This window comes from Symphalangus syndactylus, chromosome 8 (assembly GCF_028878055.3).
Source record: "Symphalangus syndactylus isolate Jambi chromosome 8, NHGRI_mSymSyn1-v2.1_pri, whole genome shotgun sequence".
Classification (NCBI taxonomy): Eukaryota; Metazoa; Chordata; class Mammalia; order Primates; family Hylobatidae; genus Symphalangus; species Symphalangus syndactylus.
In genome coordinates, this window is record NC_072430.2 from 23759179 (window position 1) to 23774686 (window position 15508).

General features: G+C 47.0%; 1 protein-coding gene across 3 annotated transcripts in view; it reads left to right on the plus strand.

Moving 5' to 3' along the window:
- BTBD7 (BTB domain containing 7) overlaps positions 1–7461 on the plus strand; it is a 101007-nt gene extending 93546 nt beyond the window's left edge. For all 3 annotated transcript variants that reach the window (XM_055288337.2, XM_063643954.1, XM_063643953.1), the window contains one exon: positions 1919–7461. In XM_055288337.2, coding sequence (XP_055144312.1) covers positions 1919–2734 — 816 coding nt within the window. In that variant the 3' untranslated portion in view covers positions 2735–7461. The remainder of the gene's footprint in view (positions 1–1918) is intronic.
- Positions 7462–15508: the final 8047 nt, after the last annotated feature.

Consider the following 15508-nt stretch of genomic DNA (forward strand, 5'->3'; position numbering starts at 1 on the left):
TTATTTATTCATTTATTTATTTATTTATTTATTTATTTATTTATTTTAGAGACAGAGTCTCACTCTGTTGCCCAGGCTGGAGTGCAGTGGTGCAATCTCGGCTCATTGCAATCTCTGCCTCCCAGGTTCAAGCAATCCTCCTGCCTCAGCCTCCTGAGTAGCTGGGATTACAGGCACGCACCACCATGCCCGGCTAATTTTTGTATTTTTAGTAGAGACGGGGGTTTCACTGTGTTGGTCAGGCTGGTCTTGAACTCCTGACCTCGTGATCCACCCGCCTCGGCCTCCCAAAATGCTGAGATTACTGGGCCACTGCACCTGGCCAACCTCAAGATTTTATTATCTTTACCGTGAAACAAAAGATGATGCTTACAACTGGATCAATTGTCCCTTTCTCTTCTTATCTTCTCCGGGTTCAACATGCTTGCATCTCTTAATAGCCAGCATCGTCTTAGATCTGCAGTTGAGCTCAGCGCACTCAAGCTTCAGCACAATCTTTGTAGTTTTAGCCTTTTTCGGGAAAATCAGCCTAGTCTGCCCACCATAGGCACTCTGCTTCCTGTCATGCTGCTTTCCCTGGGCATACAGAGAATCCTTGCCCTTCCTCTACTGTGTCACTTTGTGGGATTGGTGTGTGCCACACTGTGACAGAAAGTCCGATGGTTTTTAGGAAGGTTCACCATGTTTGCAGGAGCACTGTTAGCACAGAAAGCCTTTCTCGCCTTCTTAGACCTCTCTACCTCCCCTCCCTGCTTCCCCCACCCCAGGATGGCGAAGGTTGGTCATGTTTGATAAACCAGATTCCCATTCTGTTGGCCCAGGCCCTCAGTTCTACAATTACAAAAGTTCTACTACTTTATATTTTAAATAAAACTCCCTTTAAAGGTAATTTATTTGTATGTTCATTGCAGTCTTGACTATAATAATGAAAAATGGTAAACAACCTAAATGTCCAATAGTAGCAGAATGATTAAGTAATGATTCATTGATGCAGTAGAACGTTACATAATAATTTAAAATGGTGATCTCAAAGATTTAGTGACAGATTATATATGTACTAAATTTCATTAAAATTAATATATATGCAAAGGAGAAAAGCATAAAAAGAAAGACCTCAGCCGGGCGCGGTGGCTCATGCTTGTAATCCCAGCACTTTGGGAGGCCGAGGCGGGCGAATCACGAGGTCAGGAGATCGAGACCACGGTGAAACCCCGTCTCTACTAAAAATATAAAAAATTAGCCGGGCATGGTGGCGGGCGCCTGTAGTCCCAGCTACTCGGAGAGGCTGAGGCAGGAGAATGGCATGAACCCGGGAGGTGGAGCTTGCAGTGAGCCGAGATTACGCCACTGCACTCCAGCCTGGGCGACAGAGCGAGACTCCGTCTCACAAAAAAAAAAAAAAAAAAAAAAAGACGTCAAAATACTAACACTGGTATCTCTATTCAAAAGGTTGGAGTGATTTTTTTGCCTTTATAGCTTTCTATATTTTTGTAATTCTTAAAAATTTAGCCAGGAGCGGTGGCTCACGCCTGTAATCCCAGCACTTTAGGAGGCCAAGGCGAGCGGATCACGAGGTCAGGAGATCAAGACCATCCTGGCTAACATGTTGAAACCCTATCTCCACTAAAAATACAAAAAATTAGCTGGGCGTGGTGGCGGGCACCTGTAATCCCAGCTAGTCAGGAGGCTGAGGCAGGAGAATCACTTGAACCCGGGAGGCAGAGGTTACAGTAAGCTGAGATCGCACCACTGCACTCCAGGCCAGGCAACAGAGCGAGACTCTGTCTCAAAAAAAAACAAAAAAAAAAAAATCAGCATGTGTTACTTGTATAATTGGGAAACAAAATCAGTGAACATCATGTCTACAGAGGATGGGTCCTTTTTTTAACCCTCCCACCATTTTTGTCTCTGTCTGCAGCGAACACAACCTGTGCTGAATGATCTGATGCCAGACATCGCGGTGGGTGTGTCCACACTGTCACTCAAGGACAGGAGGCTTCCAGAGCTTGCTGTAGACACAGAATTAAGCCAGTCGGTTTCTGAAGCAGGACCAGGGCCTCCCCAGCATCTGTCGTGTATTCCACAGAGACATACACACACTTCTCGGAAAAAACACACACTAGAGCAAAAAACAGACACCAGAGAAAATCCACAGGAATATCCAGATTTCTATGACTTCTCAAATGCTGCTTGCAGACCTTCTACTCCTGCTCCCAGCAGACGCACCCCTTCCCCTTCGCAAGGTGGATATTTTGGTCCCGATTTGTACAGCCACAGTAAGGCATCACCAAGTGGCTTAAAGTCAGCCTACCTACCTGGTCAGACGTCTCCTAAAAAACAGGAAGAAGCTAGGAGAGAATATCCACTTTCCCCTGACGGGCATCTACACAGACAAAAGAATGAGCCGATAAACCTGGACGTCGTTGAGCAACCTCCCCAGCGGTCAGACTTTCCTTTGGCAGCCCCAGAAAATGCTAATACCAGTCCAGCCCATGTCAGGGGACGAACTGCAGTAGAAACTGATTTGACTTTTGGGCTGACTCCTAACAGACCTTCATTTTCTGCATGTAGCTCTGAAGCTCCCGAAGAGAGATCCAGTAGAAGACTGGCAGACAGTGAGTCCCTGGGCCATGGAGCTCAGAGAAATACGGATTTGGAAAGGGAAGATTCAATAAGCAGAGGAAGGAGGTCACCAAGCAAGCCAGACTTCCTCTACAAAAAGTCTGCCCTCTGAGAGCAACCTCCAAGTCGTCTGTGCCTGAGATGTGAAACATCCCATTTTATGATGTAACCCAACAACTTACAGACCAGTTTATCAATGCCAGCTGATAACTCGGTTTCACATGATTTTGTTCTAGTTTTTGTGTATATGTGTGTTTATTAGACATGGCATGCTAAGAAGGTTGGTTTTTTTTTAAATGTTGCATCTGTCTAATTTCTGTTTGAACAGTTATGTCGGGAAGCATTTTTTAAGAACAAGCAGGCTGGCACTTTTTATTTCTCTTTACAAATGATGGAATTTTTTTGCACTTGTACATTTATTTTCTCTGTATTGATTTTATATCAGTATGTTAAACTTTATTGCCACATTTAAAGGACTGTATTTTCATACTTTTTTGCATTTTACCTTTCATCTACCAATCCATGTGCATTGGATTGCACACCAAGATGTATTTTCTTACGAAATAGTTCTGTGTTTATTTTTTAATTATAGAAATTCCAAAGAACAGCACATCAGAATGCTCCTCTCTTTTCAGTAATTGTTTTAGTTCAGAAATCTTCCTGCTCAGCCTCCATAAATCTAATGTCATTTTTTTTTTTTAATAAGTCCTAGGAGCTGGGCTTCATTCCTCCAGCGGGAGTCCGGTCAGGGTCCTGAAGTTTGGTGGTTCAGGAAAGAACAGGAAGGAGAAAAGCCTTCTGTGCCCAGGCTAAAGCTGTTACATTTCCACAGTGTGGATGCAGTCAGAATCCCTGCACATTCTGGTCATAAGGATTAGAGTCACCAGATGAGGCTCTAAACAGATTGCATCCCTTGGAATTAGAAAGCAGTGGAGACCGGGCACAGTGACTCACATCTGTGATCGGCACTTTGGAAGGCCGAGGCGGGCGGATCACTGAAACTCAGGAGTTCAAGACCAGCCTGGGCAACATGGCAAAACTCCATTTCTATAAAAAATACAAAAAAAAAATTGAGCCGGGCGTGGTGGTGCGCGCCTGTAGTCCCAGCTACTTGGGAGGCTGAGGTGGGAGGATCGCTTGAGCCTGGGAGGTTGGGACTGCAGTGAGCCAAGATTGCACCACTGTGCTCCAACCTGGGCAACAGTGAGACCCTGTCTCAAAAAAAAAAAAAAAAAAAAAAGCCCATGGAAATAGAGAAGTAACTTAAAGGTCACACTGACGGAATTTCTGGTTCTGAGCATCAACTCTCCAGCTGCGATGGGGGAACTGACTGCCTGCTGCCTTTAACTGTCTTGCTCTCTATGGGAAAAAAACAAAAGGGCTTCAGTCTCATGGATGTTACTTGGTGTTTGTAAACATACGTTTTCTTTTAAACAATTTTCAAAGTATGTCTAAATTTTGGTGTTGTGTAATGCATAATGCTTTCTCACCAACAGAAAAAAGGAAAAAAATTGTTTTCAGTTAAACACTACAAGTCCTACTTGAACTCCACTGGGACGCTGGTTTGGCATTTACTAAACCACTGAGCACATGGGGTCTTTTAGGATCCTCTCCCTTGGAAGGGCAATGTGTGAGCTAAGGACTGTTTTTTTTCTTACTCTCCAATGTAAATATATGAGTATTTGAGTTTTTAAATCACTTCAACATTATTTGAGCATTTACTTTGTATTTTTACAAACACATAAACACACAGCCGTAGCACTTAGAAGAAAAGAGGCTTTCTAAGCATTCCTTCCTCTGCAGGATATTTGGGATCCTCTTTTCTATGTATGTATATATATAAAAAACTATGAATCACTCACACTCACTCGAAAACTATGCAGGGCTAGGGAGCCTTTACGAGCTACCGGATAAATGAATTACATGCACTTTGAAGTAAATAGGTTTTCTACTGGGTGTCAACAACTCTGATTTCTCCCAAAACTATAGTTTCTCTACGGTCCTTTCCTCCTTTACCCTGTGGATATACACTCAGGAATAATCTGACATTTTAGAAAACCCGAACAGTAGATAGTCTCTACGATGGGAAACATGTCATGTGTCTGCACGCACCGGCAAACTGCCGCCCCTCGTTCTGCTGCCTGACTGGTTAGCTGCTGTGCGGGTGCGCTCGGTGACGCTGGTGGTGGTGCAAGCTCCCGAGCTCCCAGAGTTAACACTAATCTGCAGGTCGGCTGTGCATCGCATTCGTGGCTCCTTTTTTAAAGAGAAAAACGTAGGCCGCTGTTCTCATTTGTAAGAAGTTTGACTCATAATAGAAGACGGTGTCTTTTGAAGCCCAGTCTCTGTCTGTCTGCAGAAACAAAAGCGAATGCTGTCATGTTCCTTGATGTGTGTTTCCACCACATATGTATGTTGACATGTTTATGTACTGCGCCAGTACTGCAAGTAAGACTCAACAGACCTAATCTGGATGGGGAGAAAAACTCATCCCTGACCCTTTCCCCACCCCCAAATGTTAGACCAGAGTTGTTGATCCCACACATTCATTTTTCTGAAAATTCATGAACTGTTCTTTCATATCCCTGAAATATAAAAGTAAGTGGCCACTATTCCTAAGATTATTTAGTTTATAAAGTTTGCTTTTAATCATACAGTAGCTTACCTGGCTAAAACTTTGTGTATAAAGGGAAAACTTGCTTTAATCTGTGGGACTGCCGACTGATGTGACTTGCAGAAGGTAAACAGGCGTGGGTTTTGTCTGCGTTAGGTTAGGTGTTAGTGGACTTTTAATGTATCTTGTGAAGCATGGTTACTAGGGTAGGCTGAAGAGCTACGTGCCTCTGGCTTTTGAACCCATCTATTAAATCTTTTTTAATGCTGTACTAAGATAAATGTGAAGTCTGAGTAAGGTTGCTCTCAGAAAAAAAAGCATATATATGTATAAAATAAAATTTAGACCATGGGAACTGGCATTTTACTTGGTATAGGAATTTAATGAGAACCAAATCACAAAAATACCAGATCTCCTTTTGAGATCGTGGACAATCAGGCCGTTTGGACAATCACCACTTCCAGTGCCCGCTGTGCGTTGAGGTTAGAGAACTACCGTTTACATGCTAGAGCCGAGAGGATGTTCAAGTTTCTTAAAGATGCTGTTGGTCTTTTTTCTTATGTTATTGTTTTAGTTTTGTGATTTTGATAAATAATTTAAGTTCAGAGTCACCCGTGGCTCCTAAGGAAAAAAAACAGCAGCATGAAAGGCAAAAAGTATTTGAAACAGTTGTTGAAGTTTTCCACGCCCGTTCTCACATGTCCCCTTTAGCTTTATTTTCTGGGAACATGTCCCTAGACCTCAGCTAGCCTGACACTGCAATAACCCGTCAGGCTTTGAGGCTTTTCAGTGAATTCTTGACATTTAAGTCTTCTTATAGAATTCTTTATGAAGCCTTAACTAATTCTTGTTTTTGCTTCCTCAGAAACTTTTTATTATACCTGCCATCTTTCATTGGATTTTTGTTTTGGTTTGTTGTTGCCATTCTAGCAATGAGCTTAGTCCTTGTACATCTGCATTAAGGTGCCGATGCAGAAGGCAAATTGGAAACGCGCCAGTGGCAGTGGGGCTCAAAGCCGACCTGCATGCATCATTTGCTAGAGTTGAAAGGATTGACACTTCTCAGTAACTACCCGGAAAAATATATATTTTCATAATGTTGAATTTGCCTTTTAGGAAAACAGTGTTTCATGAAACACTTGTAAGATACTTATTTTGAAATTAATTATAAGGCATTCCTATTTTTAGGACTGAATTCAAAGGGAAATGCTTCTTTGACTTTTTTTCATTGTTCAGTTGACTTTCAGCTTTCTGGAGTGACTCTTAAAGCAGCAGTGATGGGTGCTATTCCTGGTTCTGTGGTGGTTTACTTTGCCTCCTAAGTGGTTTACTTTCAAACCTCATTACAGATAATCTTACTAAAAGACTTAACATGCACACTGCTAAAAGGCGTTTTACTGTTTTCCATTAACGCTGTTGTATGAACGATATTTGGTGACATGTTGTCTTTTTGTCCTGTAGATTGTCATATCTGTTAGGTAGTTATCCTTTTGGCAAGTCTTTTGATTTTTTTTTTCCTCTAGAAAATCCTCAGACTGTCAATCTTCCATATTTTGAATATTATAATGCTGTGGCCGTTTCTATAGAAAGATTACTTGCACGTGTGTGTCTTGAAAATAACCTCTTGTATTTGTGTGTTTATGTGAGTTCTGTCTAAGAGGTCAGATAAGCTCTGGAAGCTTCATCATCTGTACCTACACGTAACTGTGTATCTGGGTTACATGGGCAGGCGGTACCAAGTCCTGCTCTTCGATGGGGTGGCTGAGAGATAAAGGTTCCTGAACTCTCCTTGCTGTGTATGCACCACATCTGTACTTCAGAGAGGTGGAAAATCATCTACAACACTGCATTTCTTGTGGTTGTGCTGTTACTGGTATCAAGTCAAGTGCCTTCAATGCTAAAGGCTCAGAAATTTTTCTTAAACTGATTTCATGTCCTATGCAAGTGTTTTCTACAACCTGCATAACCAGTACTTTGTAAAACTTGTTTACGCTTCAATTGTACATAGTGATTTTTAAAGAAATATATAGTATTTTTATTTAGGTACCTCCAAACTTGAATTCGTCTGTGTGAAGCATTGTAAAACGATACATTTCTCTTTTGAGTACCATTACAGTTGTACAGAGGTTTTCACTGCTTCTATTTTTCTACTGTTACTGATAAGCATGTAACACTGACTTTATCCTACATATAGTTGGCATTTCAAATAAATGGCTTGTATAGAATCTGCTGAGTTGGATACAGTCTGTTTTAGCAGTGGAGCATATAGTCTTTGCACCCCTGGAGGGTAGAATTGGGAGGTTTTCTAGGTTGATTTTCTCTGTTTCCAGGATTTCAATCATTCAGAGGCATTTTATCATCATCATCATCATCATCGTTTTCTTGGAAATCACACATTTTATTCTGAATCATCAAGTTCATTATTTTCTATTATTTCATTGAGACATTTTATTTTACAAATTTGAGCGGAAAGTTCCTCTCACAGGGGTCTTCAGGATTGCAGGAAGCTCAGCATGGCACCCACGTGAACCAGGCACCTGGGGTTTGTGTCCTGCTCTTCAGGGTGCTTCGAGGGTCAGAGATCTGGCCTAGATTCTGAGCTTTGCTTTTGCTTTCACATCCAGGCTCAGTAATATTTTCCAATTTCAAAAGGAAATGAGATCATGATCTAGAGTCTAGGATTCTGAAAAAAAAAAAAAAAAAAAAAAAAACATGCAAAATGGAAAGTTTTCTAATTTCCATTTTTTAAAATTGCTAGAAAAGAGCTCTTATTTTATTTTTTATTTTTCAGACAATGTCTTGCTCTGTCACCCAGGCTGGAGTGCAGTGGTGTGATCACGGTTCACTACAGCCTCAATTTCCCAGGCTCAAATGTTCCTCCACCTCAGCCTCCTGAGTAGCTGGGGCTACAGTCAGTGTTACACCACTACGCCTGGCTAATTTTTAAAATTTTTTGTAGAGACGGGCGGCGGGGGGCGTCTCACTACGTTGCCTAGGATGGTCTCAAACTCCAGGGCTCGTTATGCTCCCCCCTCAGCCTCCGTAAGTGTTGGGATTACAGGCAGGAGCCACTGCAACCAGCGAGCTCTTTAAAATGTTTTTTATCATTTCAGTGCTAAATTCTGTCCTAGCATCTCACTCTTCATGCCTCACTAACAAGTTATTGCTTTATAGTTTGTAACCATCTTAGGTTTAACAGAAGGGTATAAAGATAAAATCTAAGGTTTCTGTGGGTGAGCTTCTTAAATCTAAACAAGAAAATTGAATAAATCAACGTTCATTTCTGTACTTGTGGATTATTCCTGGAAAAATGAACTCGGGCTAGCTTCCCAAGCCACTTTAGGCTTTACCTCTCCTCAATCCATTAGGGAATATTTCTTGAGTCCACTCCTCCCGGAGTCTGGGAATATGGAGCAGCAGACCAAACAGACAGGATCCCCAGTCTCAGAAACTCACCTCTAGCTGGAAATGACTTTTGTCCTAAAAACAAAACAAGGCCAGGTGCGGTGGCTCGAGCCTGTAATCCCAGCACTTTGGGAGGCTGAGGCAGGTGGATCATGAGGTCAGGAGATTGAGACCAACATGGCGAAACCCCATCTCTACTAAAAATAGAAAAATTAGCTGGGCGTGGTGGTGCGTGCCTGTAGTCCCAGCTACTCGGGAGGCTGAGGCAGGAGAATCGCTTGCACCTGGGAGGCGTAGGTTGCAGTGAGCCAAGATCACGCCATTGCACTCCAGCCTGGCAACAGAGCGAGACTCCATCTCGAAACAAACAAAAAATACAGGGCAATTATCACAGCTAAGGGGAAGACCAGCTTGAAATGGACCAGGAATGAATGAACAGGAGGAGAAATGCTGGAAGCAGCACTAAACACTTAATGTAATTTTTTCTAATCCCTCATTGAGTTAGGAACTCTTTGATCCTCTGTGAATTAAGTACTATTATTTGTGCCATTTTACAAAAGAGAAAAACAAGCCCGGAGATACTGAGCACCTTGTCCAAGATCACACAGCTAGAAAGTTGGCAGAACTTGGGATCAGACCCGGACAGCCTGGCTCCAGAACCCGAGTCCTCAGCCATTGTGTTGTTCTGCGCACCAGGAAGTCCGGTGGTCCGGGCAGGGTGGGAATCTAATGTGCAAAAGGTGGAAGCAGGTTCAAGGATGGCAATCATTTGTTCATCCAGTCCGTTTTTCCAAACATCGCTGGATGCTGAGACAGCAGAGTCGTGAACAACACAGTCACAGACCCACTCAAAACATTTTTGACTTTCCAAGAAGAAAAGACATTGAAGAACTACACAGGTAAGGCTCCATGTCTAACTGGTCCCGGGGTGGGAAGGCTTCGTGTGGGAGTGACCTGAAGGTGCAGGTGAAGGAAGAGAAGGAGCAACCGGGCGAGGAGTGGGGAGGGAGGGCTCCATGGAGAGACAGCCTGGACAGAGCGCAGGGGAGTGAGAGGGGGTGTGGGACCCTCCTAGGGCAGGGTGAGGCTTCTGAAGTTGGCTATAATGGCAACTCAAAAGCTACTAGGGCATCGTATGCTGGGGCGTGGTTCACCAGATTTGCATGTTCCAAATCACTCTGGCTATTGTATGGGAAGTGGTTGAAAAGAAGCAGGAGTAGATTGAGAGGTCCAGACAGGAGGCTGGCGTAGCCGTCCAGGGGAGAGCTGCAAGCAGCCAACAAAGAGAACAGATTCGGAATCTGCTGACGGTGCTGTGTCTGCATGACTAGGTGCTTGCTCACTGTGGGAAAGGAGGGGGAGCCAGATCTGGGGGGAAGATGGCGTTAGTGTTGGTCATGGTGACCTGGGAATGATTGCCAGGCAGCCAACTACTAGGTGGCAACTAGGTGTCAGCTGGGAGTCAGAGGAAAGGATTCTAGCTGGAGGCTGTGTGGGGGTTGTCCACGTATATGGGTGGCACTTAGAGCCTTGGGAATAGATGGCGTGATTAGGGGAAAGGTTTAAAGGAAGATGAAAGAGGGCTTGGATGATGAACTTGGGGGACTCCAACCTTTCCAAGCCAGCTGGAGGGAGTTGCTGGCCAAAGGCAGCCTAGCAGACAGAAAGAAAACCAGCAGTGTGCTGCACAGAAGGCTAGGCTAGGACAACTTGAGAAAAGAGGGAATGTGATCTTTAGAATAAATGAAGTGAAAGAAGCAGTATACAAAATAATGCATCCATACGCTCCCATTTGGAGAGAAGACAAAAAAAAAGGAATGAATGCAAATACATACATAAACATTTCTGCAGCCAGGCACGGTGGCTCACGCCTGTAATCCCAGCACTTTGGGAGGCCAAGGCAGGTGGATCATTTGAAGTCAGGAGTTCGAGACCAGCCTTGCCAACATGGCAAAAACCCATCTCTATAAAAATACAAAAATTAGCCGGGTGTGGTGGCAGGGGCCTGTGATCCCAGCTACTCCGGAGGCTGAGGCACAAGAATCACTTGAACCTAGGAGGCAGGGATTGCAGTGAGCCAAGATTGCACCACTGCACTCCAGCCTGGGTAATAGAGACAGACTCAGTCTCAAAAAAAAAAAAAAAAAAATCTGCAAGAATGTGCACAGGACTCCCTCTTGAGAGGGGCATTGACAATACATGCAACTGCCAATTAATGGCATCCTTTTTGTTCTGGTTGAGTGTTTAAATGATACGCAGGTATTACTTTTTCAAGTTAATTAAAGGTAAGAGATTAAGGCTGAATTTTACTGCTATCCAAAAGTTAACCCTGTGGCTGCTGTTCTGAGGTTTTGGAAGATCAGGCCCCTAAGGCGAGTTGGGTCAGCCTCAAGGTGAAGGTGTTTGGAAGAGCAGTTTGGTGGCAGCTGGAGAGAGAAGCCAGGTGGGGCAGGTGCGAGCCTGAGTGGGAGGTGATCTGTGTAGACAGCCTTTTTGAGTAGCTTAGTGGTGGAGAGGAGGGAAACTGAAGGTGTTTGAGGAGTGAGGAGACCCGACCGAGCTGTCCCTGGAAGCTGGGTGGGGTCATCATTACTGTCATCTTGTGGGCCAGTCATGAGAGACCTTGTCACATACATAGGCTTCCCTCGTCCCCTGGGAAGCTGGTTGACTTATCAACAGCAGAAGGAGCTGAGCTCTGCATCATTTGTTCTTTTTTTTTTTTTTTTTTGTACTTTAAGTTCTGGGTTACACGTGCAGAACGTATAGGTTTGTTACATAGGTGTACACGTGCCATGGTGGTTTGCTGCACCCATCAACCCGTCACCTACATTAGGTATTTCTCCTAATGCTATCCTTCCCCTAACCCCCACCCTCTGACGGGCCCCGGTGTGTGATGTTCCCCTTCCTGTGTCCATGTGTTCTCATTGTTCGACTCCCACTTATGAGCGACAACATGCAGCGTTTGGTTTTCTGTTTCTGTGTAAGTTTGCTGAGAATGATGGTTTCCAGCTTCATCCATGTCCCTGCAACGAACATGAACTCATCCTTTTTATGGCTGCATAGTATTCCATGGTGTACATGTGCCACATTTTCTCTATCCAGTCTACTGTTGATGGGCATTTGGGTCGCATCATTTGTTCTTAAGGACTCCTCACTTCCTACTTGCAGCTCCTCTCTCCAGGGGTTCAGAAATCATTCCATAGTAGCTGCTAGTTTGTTTTAGAAGCCTCTAGGGGACACCTGTCAGGTCACCAGTCCATAGTTTCCAGAATCTACCATCCCCCACCTAAAAGTACAAAAGCAAATGAATTGAGACGTGTGGTCGTTTCTGGCGTTGGGGCCCCTGTCTCTCTCTCGGTTGTCCGGCATAGATTGCCTGCAGTGTGCTATGAATAGTTTCCAGGTCACGCCCTCAGGGCCTCCCGGCTCCTTCCGCCCGTGCTCGCCTGCTTTTGCTCTGCTTGTTCAAGGCTGTCCTCTCACAGAAAGTGTGGAAGCGAGTCATGTGTTTCCACGCTCCCTGTGGTCAGCTAACTGTCCTTGCTCCACATCTGGCTTTATACATGGCACTCACGTCTTGGGGTTTCTCACGGGCGTCACCCCAGTCTGGAGTTTAGCTCCATGGCCCACCCAACAGGTCCATCTGTCTCCAAGCCTCTTGCCCGCGGATCCTTTTTTATTCTGTCTCTGAAGCCCAGAGCTCACCAGTTCCATACAACCACGTCCATTTCCTCCAGTGCCAGCCCAGTGCCTTTCCCCGCGCCTGGGACTAAGCTGTGCCCCTCGGAGAGCTCGCCGGTGCTTTGAGCCTCATCTCGCAGAGCCTTGGATTCTGGGCTGTCATGCCTTGTCTCCAAGCTTTGGGGACTGTTCTTGTGCCCGCTGCTGGCCTGTGCGGGGTCTTCAGAGAGGGTGAGGCGGCAGAGCCAGGAAAGCCTGCCTGGGAGGAGGGAGGAAGGCAAGAGGAAGGCCTGCCTGGGCTGCGGGATCCTCGGGGTGCCTGCAGGGCAGGGCCAGGGCTGGGCCTGCTCTGCCGCTTCCTGGCTGTGGAAGCTGGGGCAAAGCGCCTGAGTCTCCTCATCCTTAAGCTGGAGATGCGAGTGCGCTTCTTGAGCGCTGGTCGCGAACTTTCCATGTCTGACTCGCGATCCTCGAGTCACCCTGTGCAATAGTTGTCATCCTCAGGCTCAGGTGAAGAAACTCCTCCTCAATACCCACCTTGGAGGGCTGCTGCGGGGTCCTGTGGGCACCTGTTGACGCCTGTACTCTCCTGGAATTCCTCACCCTTCATCTAGCTAGCTCCACAAATATCCTCCATCTCTGGAATCTTCTGGTACAGCCGTTGCCAACCCTTTTGGCACCAGGGACCGGTTTCATGGAAGACAATTTTTCCACAGACGGGGTGGGGGACGTGGTTTCGGGATGATTCAAGCGCATTACTTTTAGCATTGGATTCTCATAAGCAGCAAGCAACCTAGATCCCTCGCATGCGCGGTTCTCAATAGAGTTCTCCTCCTATGAGAATCTAATTCTGCCCCGGATCTAGCAGGAGGCGGAGCTCAGGCGATAACTCTCGCCGCGCACCTGCTGCTGTGTGGCGCCGATCCTAACGGGTCACGGACGGTATCGTGGGACCCCTGTTCTAGCAGATGCACCATAAATGCCTCCCTGCCCTCTGAGACTGAACTAAAAGCAATTGTTCTTCCCATCTCTCCATGTTCCAACGGAGCCACTGAAATCCCTGGGGAGTCCCTGGGAAGTCCGACTGTAAGTGATCCCGAGAGAACTCAGTGCCCCCAACATCTCACCATTCCCGGGGCTGCTGAGACTGGGCTCTTTGCAGAGTTGCAGTCGGGTGACCCTGTGCCTGCCGATCCCGCTCTCCCGAGTCATTCGCCAGCCTTCTTCCTGCAGAAGTCCCCTGATCGCACCCACGGTTGTTTCCCCACCCTGCTCAGGGTGTCCTCCCTGCCCCCCAGTGCCAGCGTCCTTGTGCTCCTACCCCTCCCCTCCTGCCTCCTGTCCTGGCTGCCTCCTAGCTCCTCCTCGCCCACTTAGCCCTCTCCCAGGACGTGGGCTCCTTCCCGCTCTTTCCACGGACTCTGTGTCAGGAAGGGCGGCGGGTGACGTCTCTAACACCCCAGCACCTCTCCAGCCCCCACGGCCCAGTGTCCCGCTCCCACCCTTGCAGCTGCCACCCCCAGTCACTCCTTTCGTGTCCTGAAGGCTTTGGCTCCAACCTCACTAACGTCGTCTCCCTCCAATCCCTGGTGTCATCCTGGTAGCTGCCTAGACCGTCTCCAGCTACCTGTCCATGGCACAGCTCTCCCCTGTCCCCAGAATGTCTCCATCTTTGAAATCCTAACGTCACTGCCCGCTCTCAGGCCTGATTGCCTCCTGTCCAGAGCCTCTCCCTGGTCCTCCTCTGGAACTCTGGCCTCCTTGCTCCCCTGCCAGGATGGCCCAGCTTCCATAGGTGGCAGCCGTCTCACCGTGCCCAGCTGTGACCCATCCTCTCTGCCCTACTCAACCCATAAACAGTGTGTCCATCTTCAGCTTTGAGAGACTGAAGACAGCCACGCCCCCATGGTACCTGTGGTCCCCAGCCTCCCGTGGCTCGGCGTGCCTGAGTCCTGCGGGTCAGCCTTAACGTGTGCTCCTCCGGACCACTTTCCGCCCCCTCCTCTCACCTGAGCCGCCCTCCAGCGCACTCCTCCCCCCCACCTCCCAGGGAAATGGAGGCTGCCGATGGAACTCCCTCGATTTTGAGGCCTCATTCCAACACCCTCACCCGCATCCCCCCACCACCGGGTCTGGTGGTCCTTCTGTCCCAACCTATCCCATCTTCTAACAGCTCCAACGTCACCTGCGGTCCACTCTCAGCAATGGCTCCACCTTAAGAATGTGCGTTGGCCCAAGTGTCTCTGAACTTCAACAAGCAACTCCCTGGACTGGCCTTCTGCAGCCGCTCCCTCTCCTTGTCCCCTCACAGTAGTGCCAACTGTGGCCTGTTCTTGCAGCCCACACCCTGCCCTCTGCAATCTGGCCTCTGAACTCACCATGGGTAATGATCATAAGTCCACATCCAAGGTAGCAGGAGTTGGGGGCAGGCCAAAGATGGGCCACTGTACTGGCTTTTTGGGTTGCTTTTATATTTACTTAGAAATAATGGCTACTGTGTAGGGTGGACCTCACATTTTCCTCAGGATGTGGGCTCCAGCCCTCTCTCCCTCTGCACACAGCAGTACCTGAACACTGTGACTGGTCACAGCCCAGCCCATTGCTTTGTTCTGCTGTTCATCTAGACCCCAATTATTAGACCCCGGGGGGTGTGGTGAAGTCGGGGGGATGAAGGAGCTCTGCTCAGGGGACCTCGGATCAGGCTGCATTTTATAGAACAGCAGAATAATGAGCTACCCAATGTCGTGAACCAGTCCCTCTGCTTTGAGGGCAGGACCCCAGGGCGGGAAGAGCTGTTTGTTAGAATACACCATTACGTTTCTTTTGAAGGATGAGGTCTCACTCTGTTGCCCAGGCTGGAGTGCAGTGAGTGGCTATTCACAGGTGCAACCACGGCACTCTACAGCCTCCAACTCCTGGGCTCAAGCAATCCTCCTGCATCAGCCTCCCAAGTAGCTGGGACTACAGGAGTGAACCTCCATGCCCGGCTCTATGCATTTTTTTTTTTTTTTTTTGAGCCAGAGTCTCGCTCTGTTGCCCAGGCTGGAGTGCAGTGGTGCAATCTCGGCTCACTGCAAGCTCTGCCTCCCGGGTTCATGCCATTCTCCTGCCTCAGCCTCCCGAGTAGCTGGGACTACAGGCACCCGCCACCACGCCGGCTAATTTTTTGTATTTCTATTAGAGATG